The 21,938-nt window shown below is 41.2% G+C and overlaps 1 protein-coding gene across 3 annotated transcripts in view; it reads left to right on the plus strand.

Annotated features, from left to right (window-relative positions):
* Positions 1 to 21,938, plus strand: part of FAM20B (FAM20B glycosaminoglycan xylosylkinase) — a 41,292-nt gene that overhangs the window by 7,178 nt on the left and 12,176 nt on the right. For all 3 annotated transcript variants that reach the window (XM_031435692.2, XM_064478040.1, XM_064478039.1), the window contains exons 2-4: positions 5,581 to 6,090; positions 11,540 to 11,626; positions 14,088 to 14,197. In XM_031435692.2, coding sequence (XP_031291552.1) covers positions 5,714 to 6,090; positions 11,540 to 11,626; positions 14,088 to 14,197 — 574 coding nt within the window. In that variant the 5' untranslated portion in view covers positions 5,581 to 5,713. The remainder of the gene's footprint in view (positions 1 to 5,580; positions 6,091 to 11,539; positions 11,627 to 14,087; positions 14,198 to 21,938) is intronic.

Genomic DNA, 21,938 nt, shown 5'->3' on the forward strand with positions numbered 1-21,938 from the left:
TGTTACTCAGTCGTCTAGCCTGGACCACTTTATGTAGTAGCTTGGTGCCAAATGGAAGAAGCTGCTAGGTCTCTTAAGGTGCCAGCACACAGCCACTTCTACAGCATTCTGTGGATCAAAGCATGTTACAAAACCAGCCCAGATTCAGGGGAAGGAAAAATAGATTCCATCTCTCTATGGGAGGAATTGTTGTTGTCTGTCTTTGTAGACAGTCAACCAAAACCTCTTAATTAAATTCAGGTCTTACCTGTTATACTCACTAAACCTTTAGAGTTTTTTTGAAACCAACGATTACCAAAGAAGAAGTTTGTAAAAGTATCCTTGTAAGGATGGTGGGCAAAGAGATCGTGTGAATAAATATGAGAATATACCAGAATATATAATAAATCCTACCCCTCGACCATCTCCTTTGCTAATAGCCCTCTGTGTGAAATGTTCATACTGGATGTTTTCCTTCTGGTACCTGATACAAGGCATGCTCCATTCCCTTTATGTGGTAACAACTTGATTGGGAAACACAAAAAGGGCTTTACTGAAGCCTTCACTTTTAGTTGCTGTGAGCAAAGGTTGGGATTTCTTTTCCGTGACCTTAGGCGAAGTAGTGTGAACTTGTCACTTGATCAGAGGGAGATTTAAGGGGGCATTGCTACTAACGAGGCTTGGAACCTCGCTGGCGGCTTGTGGGAGCCCCTGGTGAGGTAGTCAGTGCTGGGGCCAGGGGTTCCCATGTTCCTCAGCAGCCTCGTACATGGAGTTTTATCACACGATGACTCTCAGACCTCTGCGCTGATGTGTTTTCCTGTATGTGTTCCTTCAGACTCACTTTTTTTCTGTGGAACCTACACCTCTTCTCCCAAAACAATTTATAGTCATAAGTTTATCCTCATAAAGCACTTATCAGACGTGTAGGATGATGTGTGTGAAGAATGAAAGTAAATGAGCTTACACAGCAAGCCTCATTTAGCTGATGGAGCCGAGAGTGAAACGAGGGTCCAGCATGAAAACTGATGAAGTTCTACCTTCCGGAACTCCAGGCAGAGAATTTATACCAGCTTTTAGCGCGAAGACTGCCATTTGCCCTGTCTTTCTTACATTTAACAGTTTTTTAGTTGTTACTACCTTGAGTCTGTTTGTCCTTTGTTCTCTGCTCTGTTCCACATAACAGAAACATTAAAATAAATGGCCATAATATAACTGGACGGTGTTACACTGTTGGAGGCGTTTATCAGAGGAGGTGAGGGCGTGGAATAGCACAGGGAGACTCCTGGGAATGCAAGAGAAGTTTTCATGGATAATCTGGGATATACCCAGTGGTCTTGCTTTCATTTCCTTGGTATCTGAAATGAAGGATCCTCTTAGAAGCCCAGTTTGCAGCATTTGTAGTATGCTGCTTTCTCAGAAAAGAACGTAATACAGCATGAAAACACTGGCTTGGGTCTCCTACCCTCTCAAGCACACAGGAGAAAAGAGAATCGTTGTGAAGAGCAGAAGGTGTGTATCAGCCTTAGAGAATGGAATTGTTCCATATCATGCATCTAATACATTTTTGTGGAATATGAGTCTTGCATACTCATAGACCGTTGTAGAAATTCCTCTACACTGTCGATTTCTTAAATATACTTGTGCTTGCCCGTGGGCTGAAGAAGCAGCAGCTTTCCGGCTAAAGGGAAGCCTCTTTCTGAACTGTCAATATTTACTCAGAAAAAGACATAATTCTCTGAAACTACTGACTAAAGTGAGTAGAATCTTGGTAGAGCAGTAGATGGCCGACAAAAAAAAAAGGATAGCTAAGTCATGGTAGCCAACATTAAGGTACGAGTTGATACACACTCCTTTGATACTGAACACTGAAGGAGATTAACACCAGAGTCCTAAGATACTTGTAAAGCCTCATTTGTAGTAGTTTGTTCAGTTTAAGTGAATAAGACATCTACCTTTACTATGCTAGGTACTGAGGAGGTGCAAAGATAGCTAAGATCCCTAAGGAGCCAGGATTCTGAGAGAGGAATTAAGAACTATATACAAGAAGATACTGGACAAGGCAGAATGTAGTTAAGTTCTGGTGTGAAGGGGAGAGAGTGCTGTAGCCTGTGAGAGGGGACTGGAAATGGCTTTGCATGTGGCCCTTGAAAGCTTGATTAGGCTTTAAACTGGAGAAGATGGTAGGAAGAGGTAAGAGCAAGAGAAATTTTTTTTTTAACATTTTTTATTGATTTATAATCATTTTACAATGTTGTGTCAAATTCCAGTGTTCAGCACAATTTTTCAGTCATACATGGACATATACACACTCATTGTCACATTTTTTTCTCTGTGAGCTACCATAACATTTCGTGTATATTTCCCTGTGCTGTACAGTATAATCTTGTTTATCCATTCTACAATTCTGAAATCCCAGTCTATCCCTTCCCACCCTCCGCCCCCCTGGCAACCACAAGTCTGTATTCTCTGTCTATGAGTCTATTTCTGTCCTGTATTTGTGCTTTGTTTTTGTTTGTTTGTTTGTTTTTGTTTTTGTTTTTTAGATTCCACATATGAGTGATCTCATATGGTATTTTTCTTTCTCTTTCTGGCTTACTTCACTTAGAATGACATTCTCCAGGAGCATCCATGTTGCTGCAAATGGCATTATGTTGTCGGTTTTTATGGCTGAGTAGTATTCCATTGTATAAATATACCACACCTTCTTTATCCAGTCACCTGTTGATGGACATTTAGGCTGTTTCCATGTTTTGGCTATTGTAAATAGTGCTGCTATGAACATTGGGGTGCAGGTGTCATCCTGAAGTAGATTTCCTTCTGGATACAAGCCCAGGAGTGGGATTCCTGGATCATATGGTAAGTCTATTCCTAGTCTTTTGAGGAATCTCCACACTGTTTTCCACAGTGGCTGCACCAAACTGCATTCCCACTAGCAGTATAGGAGGGTTCCCCTTTCTCCACAGCCTCTCCAGCATTTGTCATTTGTGGATTTTTGAATGACGGCCATTCTGACTGGTGTGAGGTGATACCTCATCGTAGTTTTGATTTGCATTTCAAGAGCAAGAGAAATTTTGCGGGAGTTCCAGTGGGGAATGTCGCGGAGGGGACCGTGTTCCTGCTCTGTTAGGCGCAAGCGGGGAAGAGTGCGTAGTGAAGAGAATAAGGGTGATGCCCACCGCACAGACTGGCTAAAGCCATTCAGGGTAGGGCTTTAATGGCCTGCTTAGGAATTTAAAGAACTCAAAAGTGGTGTGTGACTAGAAAAATGGTTTTGCTTGTTACCTAGCCTGGAGTGGGGGACCTGGAGGCGCAGAAGGCATTTCTTTCTGGGACCCAAGAGAAGGTGCTGAGCACTGAGTGAAGCCGCTGGCTGTGGGCATGACAGGCGGTGGTAGAGAACAGTAGCACGTTGTGTTCTTTCTTGTTCAGCCAGGAAGCGGTGACTAACACCAACACGAAAACTTGTCCAGCCCCTTCTTTAAATCTGCCCTCGCTCCTAATCTGCGGAGGTAAATAGTGAAGTGATGTTCACGTGATAGAAATTTCTGTCCTAGTTAAGCGGATAAATTGTTTGCAGCCCTGAACTGATGAGTGTGTTCCTCTGAGGCCCATCAAAAGGTAATAAGAGTTCAAAATTTAAAAGACAAACTCAGTTTGTTTTGTCTGAATTTTGGAGCTGCTCGAACTTCCTATTGCATTGGTGATTAAAAAAAAAAACCCAAAACCCTGCTATCTCCAGCCTTGATGCTACATGTTTAGATAGGGTATGTTTGATATGCCTGAGGGAGGAGTTCCTTCATTCTGAATGAAAAGAGCAGCATCATTGGAAGTTCATGGGTTAACCGACTTGAGTCTTGAAGAGGGTTTTCTAGGAAGTAAAAGGCTGTTCAACTGACTCCTTTGTGCCAGAACTGTAATTGTACCGGGGCTATAGGGAGTTGCAGCTGGAGGTGCTGAGTAAAAACAGTTGCTGACACAGTGAGACTTCCATGTTACCTTGTACCACTGCAGCCAGAGACGTGTACTGTGGAACAGATAATTAAAGACGTTGTACAGTTTAGGTCGTGTTGGAACTAGCAAAAATCTCTGAAATCTGCTGTCCTAGCATGGCTGCTATCAGTAATCACAGGGAACTGTTTTACTGAGTTTCGCAGCAGACTTGATACCATCACAATTACATTTTGGATGCATTTGAATTGCCTGTGTTTCAGCTAATAGTATTATATACTCCCTGGGAGATGATGATGCAACGAAACAGGTGGCTGGAGATAATTAGAATTAGAATTTGACTCCCTCTCTTTCCCTTCTTCATGAAAATGAATGAGAAGAGTGGTTAATCACCAAGAATAAACTGCGTGTCAGCAGGCGCTCGGCAAGCTGTTGCCCTTAGAACACAGCGTTGCCCTAGTACCCTGTTCCTGGATGTGTTTCCAGCTGTTACCAGGGGAGCAGTCTCCAGTCTGGGTGGGAGTGTCTCAGCCTGAATCATTCGCCCTATCTTTTGTATTGGTTTTATTTCTTGGATTAATGGTTTGAGTTGTTAAATGAATTGGAGAGCAGAAGCAGCACCCTGTTATCTTCTTGTCATCTTTGTCTCAGCCCCGCGCTGTGCTGCCTGCAGGCAGGTAGCAGAGCAAGCGAGTGCATGTGTCTCAATGGCCCCTTGGAGTAGAAGGCAGCCTGTCAGCGTGCAAATGAGACTGAACTGTATGTTCTTGACACCCTTGCAAAAATCTTGTATTTGGAATCTTTTAGCTTGAGAACTGACCAGAGTGCGGTGGGCCCCACGGCGGCAGCCCCACGTCTTTCTGTCTGTGACATTGGCGTCTTTGTCATGTGCTGGATGGTCCAGACTTAGTAGTGTTGCTGTAGTACCAGGTTTCATTGGTTTTCTGGTCATGTTCTGCTAATAGCCAGATGGTATAGGGAAATGTTTTTCTTTTACTTAATTTATCCAGATTTGATTCTCCATCTTTTACAGGGATTTTAATTTTGAAAAATAATTAGTGGAAGACTGATTAAGTAGAGATATGTATCTGGGTGTTTTTTGTATTTAAATACATGAGCAGAAGATATGACACATCCAGGATTGCTGGGTATTTGGGCTCGAGGGGGTTATTGCTCTCCTCTGTACCCTCTTCGGCATTTTTAGGAGTGTCTGTCTCGTAATGTGTCATAAGGTTATATTTGGAGAAGATAAGAACTAGAAAGTTGCCAAATACTGGTGGTTTTGGATATTCAAAAGTCTTTCATGAATTTTGGAAGGTAAAAATGAAAGGTAAGGAGTTATGCATATCTTAATGTTTTACTTTTTTGTGCTTTATTTCATTGTTTTGGTTCCTAGCGATTGGTACCAAACCACTCCTAGATGGCTGTGCATGCTATTAAAACAGGGCTATTTGCTTTTGAATTTTCATTTTACCTGGTTCTTACCTATTAGGTCCTTCCTTGAACAGGTTCGTTTTAAATTATTGGGTCGTCTCAAGCATAGGATTAGCAAAGCTACAAGGGTGAGTGATATATTTGAGGCTTGCAAGAGATTCAAGGGTGGAAGGACAGACTTTCTGATTGAATTGTGCTTTGTACTTGGGCTTGCAGGAATTGTGGGAGGCGCTTCGGTGAAGAGATGGACCAGTGTGTATAATCATGGAACCTCCTTGCTGACCATCACCACCTGCTCTCCTTGAGAAGTGAGAGAGAGTGGGTCAGGAGAGAAGGAAGAGAGGTCAACATGAAGCTAAAGCAGCGAGTCGTGCTGTTAGCAATTCTCCTTGTCATCTTTATCTTCACCAAAGTTTTCCTGATTGACAACTTAGATACATCAGCTGCCAACCGGGAGGACCAGAGGGCCTTTCACCGCATGATGGCTGGCTTGCAGGTGGAGCTGGTGCCCAAGCTGGACCACACCTTGCAGTCTCCCTGGGAGATTGCAGCCCAGTGGGTGGTTCCCCGGGAAGTGTACCCTGAAGAGACACCAGAGCTGGGGGCAATCATGCATGCCATGGCCACTAAGAAAATCATTAAAGCTGATGTGGGTTATAAAGGGACACAACTGAAAGCCTTACTAATACTTGAAGGAGGACAGAAAGTTGTCTTCAAACCTAAGCGGTAAGTCTTCATCTTGGAAGTTATCTGTGCTGGTTGGTTGACTCATGTAACCTGGAATTTATACGAGTGCTGACCTCGCTCTCTTGGTATTCTCTTCACTAAAGCGAGACGGGGAGACCAGAGCTCTGAAGTCTTTTCTATCTCCTGATGCCCCATGATTCTTTGAGTAGGGGAATTTATAGGAGTGTGTTTTAGTTCCAAATTAGACTGCACTTCTTACAGTTAGAGCTATCCTTGGCTTCTAAGTTTATCACATATCTTCTATATGCCAGATGTTAGAGATACAAAATAAATTGGTTAGAAAATAAGCAACTTGTCACCAAAAGTATGCAATTAAAGACTGGGTAACCACATCAGGGCTGTAGAGCAGGAGTTACCCAGAGCTGGAGTGGGTTTTGGATGGGCCCTTTTTAGCACTAAAGCTGTGATTCTTTCTCTTGAGTTTTGGTTTTGTTTTAACTAATAGACTTTTTTTTTTTTTTGAGCAGTTTAGGTTTACAGAAAAATTGAGAAAATACAGAGAATTCCTATATATCTCCCCCTCCCCCCCGCAGACTCCCCTGTTATTAACATCTCCCGTTAGTGTAGTACGTTTGTTACAGTTGATGAGCCAATGTTCATTTATTAACTAAAGTCCGTACTTTACATTAAGGTTCACTCTTTGTGCTTCCCTGCCCTAAACATCCCCTGTGTTCCACTTACTCCTCCTCCCCTCCCTCCCCCTGAACCCCTGGCAACCACTGATCTTTTTACTGTCTCCATAGTCTGCCTTTTCCAGAATGTCATATAGTTGAAACCATACCTTTTGCAACCTTTTCAGATTGGCTTCTCTCACTTAGCAGTATGCATTTAAGTTTCCTCCGTGTCTTTTTGTGGCTCAGTAGCTCATTGTTTAAAATTGCTGAGTACTGTTCCATTGTAAGGATGCACCCCAGTGTGTTTGTCCATTCACCCACTGAAGATCGTTTTGGTTGTTTCCAAGTTTTGGCAGTTATGAATAAAGCTGCTATAAACATTCACGTGCAAGTTTTTGTGTAGATGTAAGTTTTCAGCTTATTTGCGTAAATACCAAGGAGCACAATTGCTGGATCATATGGTAAGAATATGTTTAGTTTTGTAAAAACTGCCAAACTGTCTTCCAGAATGGCTGTACTAATTTACATTCCCTTCAGCATCAAGTGAGAGCTCTTGTTATTCCACATCCTCACCAGCATTTGGTGTTGTCGGTGTTTTGGATTTTGGCCATTCTAATATGTATGTCACGATATTTTGTTGTTTCTTTTATCTGTTTTAAGCAGAGAGCTGCGCCGTTTTACTTACCTGAGTCCAGATTTGAACTAGAGAGAGGACTAGATCGTATGTTGTCAGACAGTGGATTCCTTTGGACTTCTCTCAGGATCTGCAGAGATAATTTTATGTGGCAATTCTATAGTGTAATTTTTTTTTTAAGTTTTCTGTAGGTATATGTATTTAAAATAGGTTAACATGGTGGTAATTTATATTCTTTTGCCAGGAGTTAGTTTCCAGTGGATTTTTCTCAAAGTTTGTAATGTGTAAAATTTTCTGTGTACTAAACATTTTTTTTCATTCTTCAGTGGAGCTTTTGAGAGAATTATAACACATACCTTTGGGTCTCTTGCTGGAGTGGGAGAAGAAATACAGAGTGAAGGTGTGCAGAACTAAACTGTGACCAGAGTAGTTGGGTTAGCTCCCTTCGTGACCCAATTATCAGTAGGCAATAAGCAGCCAGAGAGCTTATTACATAGATCCTGTCTACGTAAGGGATCTACGTTTGCCTGGAACTGGGAAGGATAGTGAATGGGAGATGTGGAAATTAGGAAAGTTTTAGAATGCAGTAGACTTTTGGAAAATAGAAAAGTCTGCTTGGCCGGCAATGTGGGAAAGTATGGTTATATGGGCCTTGGGATCTAATTTCCACTGAGTGCACTTCATTTGCCAGACATTACACTAAGAACTTTTGTATCTGTTAATGCTTTTAACCTTCATCACAACTGTAGGCAGTTACAGTTCTTATTTCCAGAATAAGAAGCCGAGGCTTAGAGAGAGTCACTAACTTGACAGGGTCACCCCGCAGTAACTAATGGAGCTGGCATTTGGATCTGTCAGAGTGTGAGCAGCTGGTGTTCTGCCACACACGCGTGATTCTCTTTAGTTTGTTTGCCTTCCTGTAAGTGAGATGACATGGATTACCCATCATCAAAATTTTTCTAGTTTAGTTTTGAAATGTGGTCCTTGACCTCATGGTTTGTAGCTTGAGAGATCGGCAGCATAAGCAGAGCAATGATGGAAAGAAGGCAAACGAAAAGGAAAGATGAAATTTGTGTGAAGAGAGATAAGTTGCAGGCATTTTGTGTTTAAATGAGAGCATACCCTGCCCACACCCACTGTTTGTACACTGGAGAACTGAGGGTGAGCCGGGACAGCAGGCAGGTGTTCCTGACATGTGCAGCATTAGTATTAGTCCAGGCGCTTGGCGGATGGGACTGGGGTGTTCAGACAAGGTGTCAGTGGAGGCAGGGAGAGGCCAGACTGGTAACCAGGGGAAGCGGCAGCAGATAAATGCATAAACTAACCCTAGTCACTGTTGCTTCATCTCACATTTTTTACTGCCAGTGCAGCTTCCCATTACTTTCTTCTTCCAGACCACCCTGAAAACCACTTTGGTTTTACCCTCAAATACTTGTATCATCACGGTGCTCCCCAGCTTTAAAAAATCCAGGGATTCCCATTGCTCACTCGACAAAACCCAGCCTCCACAGCCTGATGGCCAAGCCCCTCACAGCCTGGTCCTCCTCTCTGCACCTAGCTGTCTTTCGTTTTGTTTTTTTTTTCCCCTACTCAGCTCTTTATTCCTGACAGTGTGGCCCCCTCCTCCTCCACCCCAACAGCCCGGGTCCATGCCCAGCTCCAGGGACGCTCCTTCCCCACCCCGCAAGCTGTGGGCCACCGCAGCAGGTGACAGCCCTCTCCTTCCCCACACACGCTGACCTGGGCTGATTACACCTGCTACTATCGCGGGCTGAGGAAAGTAAGTGCCTGTAGAAATTGACTCAGTCTGGAAACACCCATCAGATTGCTCTTCTGACCCCAGTGGCCTCCAAGACTGTTTAGTCCTAGTATAAGTGCAAATTAATGTCCTTGGTCACACTCTGATGTCCTTCACCAGAAGGATAGGAGTGATTTATTGGCAGTTACTGTATGAATTTTGCTGCTCTGTCAGTGACTTAAGATGGATCACTCTGTTGAGAGGAGGATCTAAGTCATTCCTGCTAAATTGAGACGTGCACCTTTCTTTAATAGCTGCTCTTGGGTTTAGCACCTCTGGAACCTGATTGTCCGTGTTCTTCTGTCAGAGATGGAAGATTTTTATAGTACATGAAACATACAGGAATACAGTGATGCTTTTATTTGCACATTTTGCCTTACATTGTTATGAAAGTGATTTTTTTTTCCTTCAATGTAGCTGTTATCCTTTCTGGAAGTAAATTGATTTTCACAGGCAAAAACTGTAGTTATGGTGGGAAAGGAACAAGACAGCAGGGGCCTGAGAATGGATGGAAGTCAGTGAATGACATGTGTGACTGAAACATTCTGCTGTACACCAGAAATTGACACAATATTGTAAATGGACTGTAGTTCAATTAAAATTTAAAAAGTCAGCGAATGATCTTAGAAAGTGCTGAAAGGGACCTGGGAAATGAGCTAGTCCAACTTCTCATTTTACAGCTGGGGAAGAGATCCAGGGTTCGGACTTCCCACATTTCACATAACCGAAGCATGAGCTAAGGATTCAGACCTTCGGACTCCAGTGCAACCCTTTTATTTTGATTCTTCTTCGTTTCCCTTTTCCTTTCTTCCTGTTTCTCCAGCCCAACCCCAGAGTTCCTGGATTCCTCTAGGGTTTTACATTTCAGTCCGAGCAGCTTTCCCATGTGTTGGAAAGCTCTCTAACGTTTCAGTGACAGGAGCGGACTGCACATCACCTCATGTCTTCCTGTGACTCTGCTGGAGTCATGAAAAATAAGGTATTCAAGGACTGTCCCCCAGCTTGCTGGACAGCATGCAGCTGTAGTGGAGAGAGAAGTGCTTGAATGGTGTCAGCTTTTGCTGCGATTCTGTTTAAAAACGGAGGCTTTTAATTTGGAGGTAACCAGTGTAATCCTAGGCAGCCTAGATGATGCTTTGACACTAAAAACAAAAAAATACATTTGAGTATATTGACCATGCTGAGAAGAAACAGGTGTCCAGCCAGGTGGTGATGCTTGGCTGTCTTCTCCCATAAATGTTCCACCACTTTGCCTTGAGGCTGTGTTTTGTGGACATGGTTTCACTTTATATTTCATGGTCGTTTATGGTGAGGGTCACTGCCCTTTTATACTACTGTTTCCCACTTCCCCTCGGAGATCCAAGTGTCCTTAGTGGCGTGGCTCTTCCTCATGTCGTTCTCAACTTACTTCTGTCTTACGGTTCCCTTGTAAAGCCTAAGAGGTCTCCTTTTGATTCAGGAAGTGGGGGTGAACAGGAGTCAGTAGAGTTCATGAGTGAATTAAGTGTCTACTTCTTCCTAACAGATTTGAAGTGTATCTTTTCATATGATTAGTAGATAGAAATATGCCAATTTTCATTTTCTTTTGTTTACATCATGCATGTGATATAAAATCATCAGAATGAAGTTTGAGATGAAAGGCATCTTAGAACTTTCCTCCTGGCCCAGCCCTTAATATTATAGATAATGAGTCTAAGACCCAGAGAAGAGAAGCGTTTTGCTCAAGGTCACCCAAGAAGATAAAGACAGAGCTATACCTAGTCCTCACTCTAGTCCAGTATTCCTTCTGCTACATCATCATAAACCCAAAAAGAAAATAGTTATTCATATAACTTTTTAATGTACCTTTGCCTAGTCATGAATAAAAACTGAGGCTTATCAGAACCATTTTTTCCCCAAGAAATTTAAACCCCTCTAATAGGCCTCGCTGTAGCCATTCTGGTAAGCATACTTTTTAGTTATATATTTTCCTTCATTTCTTCAGTTCAGTCTAATAAACATTTTAGTAGACATTTACTGAGCACCAACTATAGGCTTAACACTGTGCTGGAGATGAAAAGGTAGTCCTCACCTTCCAGGAAAATACCTTGAAGTTTTACTTAAGCTACTGTGGAAGTCTTTTAGAGAGGTAAAGACAGCGTCCGTGTCCTAGTTGTAGAATGACTGTAGCGGCAGCTGTATAATCCTGGTTTCCTTCTCCACTTCGTCTTCACTGCGTCTGCCCAGGCATTTGTGCTGACCCATGACTGTTCTCAGCGTTGACAGAGAAGGTCTCTGTAGAGCAAAATCAGCCTTGCAGAGTTTCTGTCCTGCCTCTTGCGCTGTGACCTCCAGAACTGATGTGATTCATGTCCGCATCTGTGCCTCCAATTAACTCTGCAGGTACAACCGGGACTACGTGGTGGACGGGGAGCCGTATGCTGGTTATGACAGACACAATGCAGAGGTAGCAGCCTTTCATTTGGACAGGTATGTGTGGTCACAGTGGTTACGTTCGTTTTGCTTCCTTTTGACAGTATCTTGGAGAGGACTTGTGGACTCCTTTTTAAAGAAATCTAATAAAAAAACAGAGTCTAATAACTGACTGGTTACCTACTTTAGATAGCTACTCATAGTGGTAGAGCGCATGCTTAGCATGCATGAGGGCCTGTGTTCCATCCCCAGTACCTCCATTAAAAAAAAAAAATCCAATTGAAACAATGAGATACTATTTTCTCCTGCTAAAAATGACAGATTAGAAAAAAGATAATAATTTATTGGCAGGAATACATTGACATATGCTGCTTGTGTCATCATTGATCGGTTCAGTCTTTCTTTTAAGAATAATGGCATTTGTTGGGGGAGGGTATAGCTCAGCGGTAGCACACATGCTTAGCGTGCACAAGGTCCTGGGTTCAGTCGCAGTACCTCCATTAAGAGAAATGAATACATTCTTTTAAAAAAGGATAAATAAATAAATAAACCTAATTTCCTCCCCCACTGAAAAAAAATAAAAACTCTTAGAGGTTAAGGTTTAAAAAAAAAGGAATTACAGCCTTTTTGTACTAAAAACCTTAATGTTCATACCCTTAATGGGTACCTTTTTATGTGAGTATCTAAGATAGTCTTAGGAAAATACTTCTAGGAAGTACCCTAGAGAATCAGAAATTCAAAGATGCATCTACTAAGATCTTAGCATTTTCAGTAGTGAAAATCTGGAAGCAATCTAAACGTCTAATGAAAGGGAAAGATTAAATGTTCATTCACAATACCATGAGTTTTCACTGCCTCTTTAAGACCTCGTGGGGAAGAGCTGGATAAATCCTACTCCTCACTTAATGGCATATTAGAATCAGTCTTTCCAAGGCCTCATTTGTTTCCATTTTCTTTATCCCCAAATCCCTTCCTGTTTCCCTGTTGATGGACACCGGCAGTGCATGAAGATCATTTTCTCATATCCATACCGCTATTTCACATTATCCAACATACTGATTTTTGTTAATCTAACAAATGTAAAGTGGTATCTCACAATCATTGGCAAAGTTTAGCACGTCCTTATCATTTCACAGCACACTTACTTGTTAACTTAGAACCAAGTAGTCTTTGTACAGAAATTACTTTTGATGTTAATTAAATATAATAGTATTTCAATTTATGACCTGTGCTTTGGAAGTCTTGTATTTAAAGCCCTTCCCTCCCTTAGACTGAAAGATATTCCTGGCCAGCCCCCCACCCCTTTTGTTACCTGCCCCAGCCAGGCTCACATGCCACTGAACGTGGCTCTCCAGCCCTACGTGGCTGCTGATGTGGCTCCCCAGCACTGTGTGGCTGCTGACGTGGCTCCCCAGCACTGTGTGGCTGCTGACATGGCTCCCCAGTGCTACGTGGCTGCTGCTCTTTAGTCTGACAACAGTCAGTGGGAAGGAAAAATACCTGCCCGCTTTCTTTCCCACCCATGGCTCCTGACACTCTTCTGCTCTGGGTTGCCATTTCTCCATTACATTAGGATTTAACCACCTTCTGTGGCCTCAGGAGGCTCTCTCAGTTTTTATGTTATTTTGACAGTTCTGTTGATCTCCTTGCTTTTGTGGCTTTTCTAAAAATGAGTTTAGTACAGAGAGTCAGTCAGCAGCCCTGAACAATGGATTATTTATTGCACAGCCATTTTTAAATGCTTTCTAATAACATGAGAAAAGGCTCATGATACAATGATGAGTGAAAAGCAGGACAGAAAACTGCATATAGTGTACTCCCAGTTGTGTGTATATACACAAGAGTGAGTGTGTGTTTATATATGCATGTGAAGGAAAAGATGGTCGTATGCCAAAATGTCAGGAGTTACTTCTGGGTTGTGGAATTATGCATGATCTGTATTTTCTTCAGTAAATTTCTGAGTGTTCCAAACCTTGCCCCTTCAAGTTTCTTCAGCGAGTGTGTATTTTTCAGCCAGAAAAATCCCTTTCTGAAAAATAATGGTGCTCAATGATAAGCTTGCACTTTTAGACCATTAGCGGTATCTTCAAATGTGTCCATATTTAAGTTGTCCTTTGTGTTTATCCTTTTAGATTAATCTGTATAGTTTTCTGTCAATGTGCTGCTCTATCCAAAGCTTTGAACCCATGTATGGGTTTGTGCCTATTTTTTTTTTTATGTTTTGTTAAATTTTATTTTGAAATTTTATCATGAAAAAGTTCTAACAAAAGTAGAGATAATAGTAAAATCAACCCATATACCCACTCCTTGGGTTTAACAGTTTTTCATATTTTGCCAGATTTGTCTTTAATAAATTATATGCATCTTGATATTAAACTCATAAATATATGTACCTCTAAAAACTATTTACCAGCAATCAGCAATACCTTTACACATTATGATTAACCATGATTTTTAAGACTACTATTTAAAATACACCCCAAAGATTTTTCTCGTCTGTTCTTCCCTTCCAAACCAGGATTCTGGGTTTCCGCCGAGCCCCCTTGGTGGTTGGCAGGTTTGTTAATCTGCGGACAGAGATCAAGCCTGTTGCCACGGAGCAGCTCTTGAGCACCTTCCTAACCGTAGGTAAGAAGGTTATAGAAGACATTTAGATAGGGGAAGAGTTAATAAATTAAATGGGGCATCATTGAGCAAGCTGGTTCATGACTTTTAGGAACGGAATAACTCAAGGGAATACAAAAGCAAATCAGGCAACTTGTTCTCAGGTTACTGGGGGAAACAGATCTCAAGGTAGAAGGCAGGAAGTTGAATCTTTTCCCTAATGTGAGCTTTGTGTGTCTGTGAAGTAGGAGCTGAGATGGTTTACGACAGCATAGGTGGCTGATAACTTTATTTCCCTCTGCTTGATCTTAAACTAAATCTCAAACTCAAATTTTGGCCTGTATGTGTTGATGTGTCTGTTGATGTCTACGTATCACTGCCTTGCTATATTTTTTTCATATCTGTGTACATTCTTGGAAACTGTGTCCTATCTCCTTGGAATTAAACAAACCTTAAGGCAAGTCTGTAAGAGGATCAGAAATTCCTTTGTAGGGTTGGAAGATCACCCCTGCCTCCTCTTACTCCCCAGGGTTAGCCTGCGACTCTGTGTGGAGCTGGCTGTGGTCTCTCTGGCCTCTGTTCTGTGTTACCGCGCTGTGAGCTAAGGGGTCTGGGCTAGAATTCTCTCTCCTGTTCTCCTTGTGGACACGGTGAGAATGAGAGGAATTCAGAGGAGCTGTGGTTTCTTGTCTGGGCCTCCTCAAGGTGACATTTTCAATGACAGTGCTCTGCATTGATACGACTGTTGAAACAGACATTGCAAGATGAACTTCACCTTGCTTTGCTAGAGTGAATGGATTTACATTTAAAATGAGGTGAAACTGAATATTTAAAGGACTTGTGACAGATTTATCATTCGAAATTTAAACTTATAAGACTAGGGCTCTGCTGTTCTTACAAATAACCAAAAGCAGACAGTGTCAGTGATTTGTTTCATATATCTTCTAATCACCTTTGCTTGTCCAATTTTATGCTCAGGCAAACATGAATTCCTGAGGAATGAGAGAGGTCAAGAAGAATAGGCCTGCTCTCCAGAGAGTCACAGGAGGTTAACTCTCATATATCGTGCGAGGCGTGGGGGAAGGGAGAGGCCAGAAAAAGGTTTGTAGAGGAGGTTGTTAACGCTTGGACTGACTATTGAAGAATCAGCAGGAGCTACCCAGGCTGCCAAGAGGGAAGGGACCTGGGCAAGATAATGGGGAGCATAATGGAAATGAGGGCACAGAGACCTGAAGGTACCCGGGGTTGGCGCATCTAGCCCAGAGCTTCTGGATACAACCTGCAGCACACGGCAGTGGCTTAGTTCAGCTGCTATAACAAGATATCATAGACTGTGTGGCTTAAACAATAAGATCTATTTCTCATAGTTCCGAATACTGAAAGTTCAACATCAGGGTGCCATTGTGGTTGGGTTCTGGTGAGAGCCCTCTTTGCGGTTCACAGTCAGCAATCTTGTTGTCTCCTCACATGGCAGAGAGAATGAAAGAGGAATCATCTCTCTCATGTCTCTTCTTATAAAGGCACTAATCCCATTGTGAGGGCTCCTGCGAAAAGTCCCTCCTCCAAATACCACTGCGTTAGGGTTTCATCATTGAATTCTTGTGGGCACACGAACGTTCAGTCCATAGCAGGCAGGTAGAGGGATTTGGTGGAGATAGATTTTAAATAACGGGCTGACCTCAGCACAGTTTTTAAGCGTATTACTACATAACTCGTTACAATGATAACTGAATTTTATGTAGCCCTTGCAACTTGACAGAGCACTTTCACACAGTTACCTTATCTAATCCTCTGGTCACAGAGTACAATAAGTAGGGGAGGTTTATCCACATTTCAGACCTGAGAAAGAGTTAAATGACTTCCCAAAGTCACAAAGCTACTCATTGTTAGCCAGGATTCAAACCCAGATTTTAAGACTCTAAAATATTTGATCTGCTTGTATTCTTCTATATTTGTTCATTTATTCACTGAACAAAATTTTATTTTACTTCTTTGTGACAGGCTCTGAACAGGGAGTTGAATATACAAAAATGAATGACATCTTGTTGTCTTCAGAGAGCTTTGTCTAATGGGGGAGCCAGATGTGTACAGAGGGCCTGTGGGAATGTGGAGGAGAACCCCAGGGGGCCTACAAGTTAGGGCCAGGGTGGTGGATTCAACCAAGTCTCAAAGGGAGAATAGCAATCCTATAGTAAGATACAGTGGGAAAGAACACCCTAGGTTTGGAGAAGGATTCAGCCTTTTTTTGTGCAAAAACCTCCTTTGGCAATCTAGAAAAACTTCTGGATCCTTTCTCAAAATAATGTTTTTAAATACATAAATTAAAATACATAGACTTGTAAATAAAACCAATAATAATGAAGTATATTTTTTACCAAATATTACAAAAAGCAAATTTGTGATAGAATAACATGTGCTTTATTATTTAACACATTAAATAACAAGATCTGAGTGATCTAGTGACTACTGTAATTTCGGACCATGAATATAAATGATACTTTGCAATGTCTGCAACAGTGCTAATATGATGTGAAAAATCTGTCGATTTCTTCTGCTGAAAAAGTCACAGGGAATGCTGCTACTGCTACCATGGTTTGCACTCTACCATCATAATTGATGGAAATGCTAAGTTGCAGATAGAAGTTAGTAAAAATAAAAATGTAATTTGGTTTCCATCCAGTTCACAGGCTCCCAAAGTTAACCCTGTTCCAGGTGGAGGACAGAGCATGACAACAGTGACAGGAAAGGAGAGGAGGGCGTGGCAGGCTCAAGGGACTGGGTAGTTTAGCTGAAGGAAAAACTGTCTCCTTAGGCACCGGGAGGCCATGGAAAGAATTTGAACATAGAAGGATCAGACTTGAATCTTAGAAAACTAATGGTAGCAGCATTGTGGAGGGTGGACTGGGAAAGGGTGGGAGGAGAGGAGAGCCTTTGGGGGCTGTTGTAGGAAATTCACATGTAGTGAGTCAGCACTAGAACAAGGACTGGGTATAAAAAGACTGAAGAGATATTCAGGAATTAAACTGGAAAGGATTTGACGACCATTTGGGCTGAGTGAGACAATTGAGAGAGAGGGAAAAATTAAGAATGACTCTCCAGTTTCTGGAGCGGATGACTAAGTAGATGGTGAAGCCGTTAGCTACTTTAGGAATGTATGGAGAGGAGCAGACTTGAGATGGAGCAGGGGAAGATAGTGAATTTAATTTTGCATATTTTGTTTCCTTGTGTGAAATTATAAGTAGATATATTGGTTTCTGCCCCCGGTTCCTGACTCACAGCTCCTAAAACCCTTGTAAGTTCCTCAGTGATAAGAACACTAGGAGCAAATCTTATTCCACCGAGGTGGCTCCGCATGGGCTCCTGGAGGCCTTCTGGACGGTAGCCAGTCACCAGAAAGACCAAGCTGTAGTTAGGAGCTTGGAGTTTTCAGCCCGGCGCCCTTGCCCTGTCCCCAGAGAGGGGAGAGACACTCGAAAAGAGTTAATAATTGATCGTGCCTACGGGAGGAAGCTGCTATACAAATCCCAATAGTATGGGGTTCAGGAAGCTTCCAGGTTGGTGAACCAGTAGTTTCCATGTGCCCTTGTGCCAGGCCCCACAGTCCACAAGGACAGAGGCTCCTGTTCAGGACCTCATCCTGTGTATCTCTTCATGTGTCGATTGGTATCCTTTGTAATAAACCAGTCATCTCGTGAGTAAACTGGTTTCCTGAGACCTGTGAGCTGCTCTAGCAGTTTTTTTTTTTTTTTTTTGCAGTATAATTGACACACAGCATTGTTGGTTTCATATGGTATAATATTTGTATATATTGTGAAATAATAATCATAGTAAGTCTAGTTAACAAACATGACCGTACATAGGTACAGACTTTTTTTTCTTGTGAGGAGAACTTTTGAGATCTCTTGGACTTAGCAACTTTCAAATATGCAGTACAGTATTATGTACTCTACTCACCATGCTGTACTTTACATCCCAATGACTTATTTATTTTGTAACTGGAAGTCTGTACCTTTTGACTCCCTTCACCCATTTCTCCCAGCACCTGCCTCTGGCAACCACCCATCTTTTCTCAGTATCTATGAGCTTGGTCTGTTTGGTTTTGTTTTAGATTCCACATATAAGTGAGATCATACAGTATTTATCTTTCTCTGACTTATTTCATTTAGCATAGTGCTCTCAAGGGCCATCCATGTTGTTAACAAACGGCAAGATTTCCTTCTTTTTTATGTTTGAATAATATTCCATTATATATATTTTATACACACACACACACAGAGAAATTTTTTTCTTTATCCATTCATCAATCAGTAAATAGGTTGTTTCCATATCTTGGATGTTGTAAATAATGCTGCAGTGAATAAGGGGGTGCAGGTATCTTTTTGGATTAGTGTTTTCATTTTCTTTAGATAAATACTCAGAAGTAGAATTGCTGGATCATATGGTAGTTCTATTTTTAATTTTTTGAGGAACCTCCACACTGTTTTCCATAGTGGTTGCACCAATTTACATTCCCACCAACAGTGCACAAGGGTTCCCTTTTTCTCTACATCCTCACCAACACTAGTTATTTCTTGTCTCTTTGATGATAGCCATTCTAACAGTGTGGGATGATATCTCATTGTGGTTTTGATTTGCATTTCCCTGATGATTAGTCATGTTGAGCTCATTTTCATGTATCTGTTGGCCACTGATATGTCTTCTTTGGAAAAATGTCTATTCAGATCTTCTGCCCATTTTTTAATCTGATTTTTTCAATTTGTTTTTGAGTTGTATGAGTTCTTCATATATTTTGGATACTAACCCCTTATCAGATATCTGCTTTGCAAATATTTTCTCCCATTCAGTAGGTTGCCTTTTCATTTTGTTGAGGGTTCCCTTGCTGTGTAGAAGCTTTTTGGTTTGATGTAGTCCCACTTGTTTATTTTTGCTTTTTCGCCTTTGCTTTTGGTGTCAAATCCAAAAAAATCACTGCCAAAACCAATGTCAAACTGCCTATGTTTTCTTCTAGGAGTTTTATGGTTTTAGATCTTAAGTTTAAGCCTTTGATCCATTTTGAGTTAATTTTTGTGTATGGTATGAAGTAGATGTCTGCTTTCATTCTTTTGCATGTGACTGTTCAGTTTTCCCAACACCATTTATTGAAGAGACTGTCCTCTCCCCATTGTATATTCTTTGCACTAGCAAATTAATCAAACCCAAGCAAGGGCTTGTAGGAACCTCTGATTTACAGCCAGGTGATCAGAAGCATGGGAAACAATCTGGACTTATAACTGGCATGTAAAGTGAGGCAGTCTAATGGGACTGGGCCCTTAACCATGGAGTCTGATGCCATCTCCGGGTAGACCGTGTTCAGAAGGTTTTTGTCTGTTTCACATGTAGCATCCTTTTTTATTTGAGGGCCATTTGTGTTTTCTTTTCTTTGTGTTTGCATATCCTTTGCTCACTTTCAGCTCTGTCATTGGGCCCATTGACTTACAGGAGCTCATACATAGGAAAGACAGCCCTTTGTAATATGAGATGTAAATGTTTTTCCCAATTCTTTAATTTCTTTTGACTTTGCTTATAGTATTTTGGGGGTTTTGTTTTGTTTTATTTTGCCTTACAGAAATTTTGTTTTAACGTAATCAATCTATCTTTCATGATAGATTTTCTGATTTTGAATCAGTTAGCCTTGTTCACTCCAACATTATGGAAGAATTCTGCCTTTTTTTTTTTAAGTACTTTTGTAGTTTACTTTTCACATTTTAGTTTTTGATGTAGTTGGAATTTATTCTAGTATGTGGAATGAAGTATGGCTCCATTGGTTTGGGGTTTTTTTTCCCCCCAGATGGCTATCAGTTGTTCCTGTAGCATTTATTAAAGAGTCTGTTCTGGGGGTGGGAGGGGAGGGTATAGCTCAAGTGGTAGGGGTGCATGCTTAGCATGACAAGGTCCTGGGTTCAATCCCCAGTACGCCTCTAAAAATAAAGAAATAAACCTAATTACCTCCTCCCCTCCCCCCAAAAATAAAGTCTGTTCTTCCCCTGTAATAAATTTTCTTTATTTAGTTTCTTTATTTAGCTTTAGTTTCTGGACTTTCTATTCTGATCCATTGGACATTATATCTGTTTTAATTATTGAGGCATTGTAATATGTTTTGATATCTGGTAAGTCTATTCTCCTCTCTTTGCAATTTTAAGAGTTTTCTTGCAGTTCTTATTTATTTTTTCTTTTGACCTTTCAAATAGTCTTGCCTAGTTACCCTCCAAAAGATCTGTTGGTATTTCTGATGGATCAAGTTAAACTTATAAATTTATATTTTTATAATTATAAACATTAAAAATGTGTTATATCTTTCAATTAGTGTTCAAACCTTCTTTACCTAGAAAAGTTTTAAGGTGAAAGGAGACTGACAGGATCAGCTTTGTGGGTGGGCATGTGGTGGATTTGTTTCTGTTTAGTGTGTACTGTGCCAGGGGTTGGAAATACTAAAGTTTGAGTGCTGTTTGTCTCTTCAAGGACACATACATAAGGACATAAACAGTCATTAATGGAATATGTGAGGGTTTCTAGGTGTAGGAAATTAGCTATATTCCATGGCTATATTGTATAGAAGTGGGGGGGCAAAGAAAACATTACTTACCTCAACTTTTAATTTTGAAACAATTTTGGATTTATGTAAAAGTTGCAGAAATGATCCACAGAATCCCCCAGGTTCCTCAGTTGTTAATATTTCTGAATCATTTGAGAACAGGTTGCAGACATGAATACCCACTACAGCATTATATGCTCCCTTAAGACTTCCGTGAGTGTGTCCCAGCTACCAGGATGCTCTCCTACACAACAGCATTTGGCCATCAGGATCAAGGGATTAACACTGATCCAGTATCATCATCTAAGCCGTAGACCCTGTGTACATTCCAGATTCTGTCTGCAATATTGTATTCACTTGTCATGTCTTTCTTGTTCTTCAAGACCTTTACATTTTTGAAGAGTGCAGCCCAGTTACTTTCTCAAATCTCTCTCTCTTTTTTAAATTTAAATGTGGTTTTTGTTGTTGTTGTTATTTATTTTTTAATGGAGGTACTGGGGGTTGAACCCAGGACCTTGTGCATGCTAAGTATGTACTCTACCTCTGAGCTGTACCCATCCCGCTTCAAGTCTTTTTTTTTTCCAAGTGTCTCTTAATTTAAGTTTGTCTGATGTTTCGTCATGATTTTAAAATGTTAGTGGGAATGCCAGCAGAGTGCTATCATGAACTTCTCAGTGTATCGTGTTAAGAGTTACATGATGTGGGCCCCATGACTGATGGTGTTACCTCATCACTTGATTAAGATGGTGGGTATCTGCAAGGTTTCTCCAGTATTTTATACTTAGTAATAATTACTGAGTATTTTGTAGGGAGATACTCAGAGCAATGTAAATATTGTATCCCCATCAAACTTTTGCTCACCAGTTTTAGCATTCATTGATAACTCTTGTCTGAATCAGTTACTACTGTGGTAGTTGACAGATGACGATTTGTAATTCTGTCGTTCCTTCTAGATTTACTAGTTGCCATTCTGTTGAAGAGTAAAAGTCTCCCCCCACACCACTTGTGTTTTATTTACTTACTTCTTTATCTGTATCACTGTGAACGCTCTGACTCTTAATTTACTCAGAGTTACAACTTGTTACTATTATTATTTATTTTAAACTGTCCCATATTTGGTCAGTGAAACCCCTGCAAACTGTCTCCTGGGTCATTTGGAACGTCCCCGTTCTCTGAGTGCTCCTTGCAGCTGAC

Source organism: Camelus dromedarius, chromosome 23, assembly GCF_036321535.1.
Source record: "Camelus dromedarius isolate mCamDro1 chromosome 23, mCamDro1.pat, whole genome shotgun sequence".
NCBI classification, from domain to species: domain Eukaryota; kingdom Metazoa; phylum Chordata; class Mammalia; order Artiodactyla; family Camelidae; genus Camelus; species Camelus dromedarius.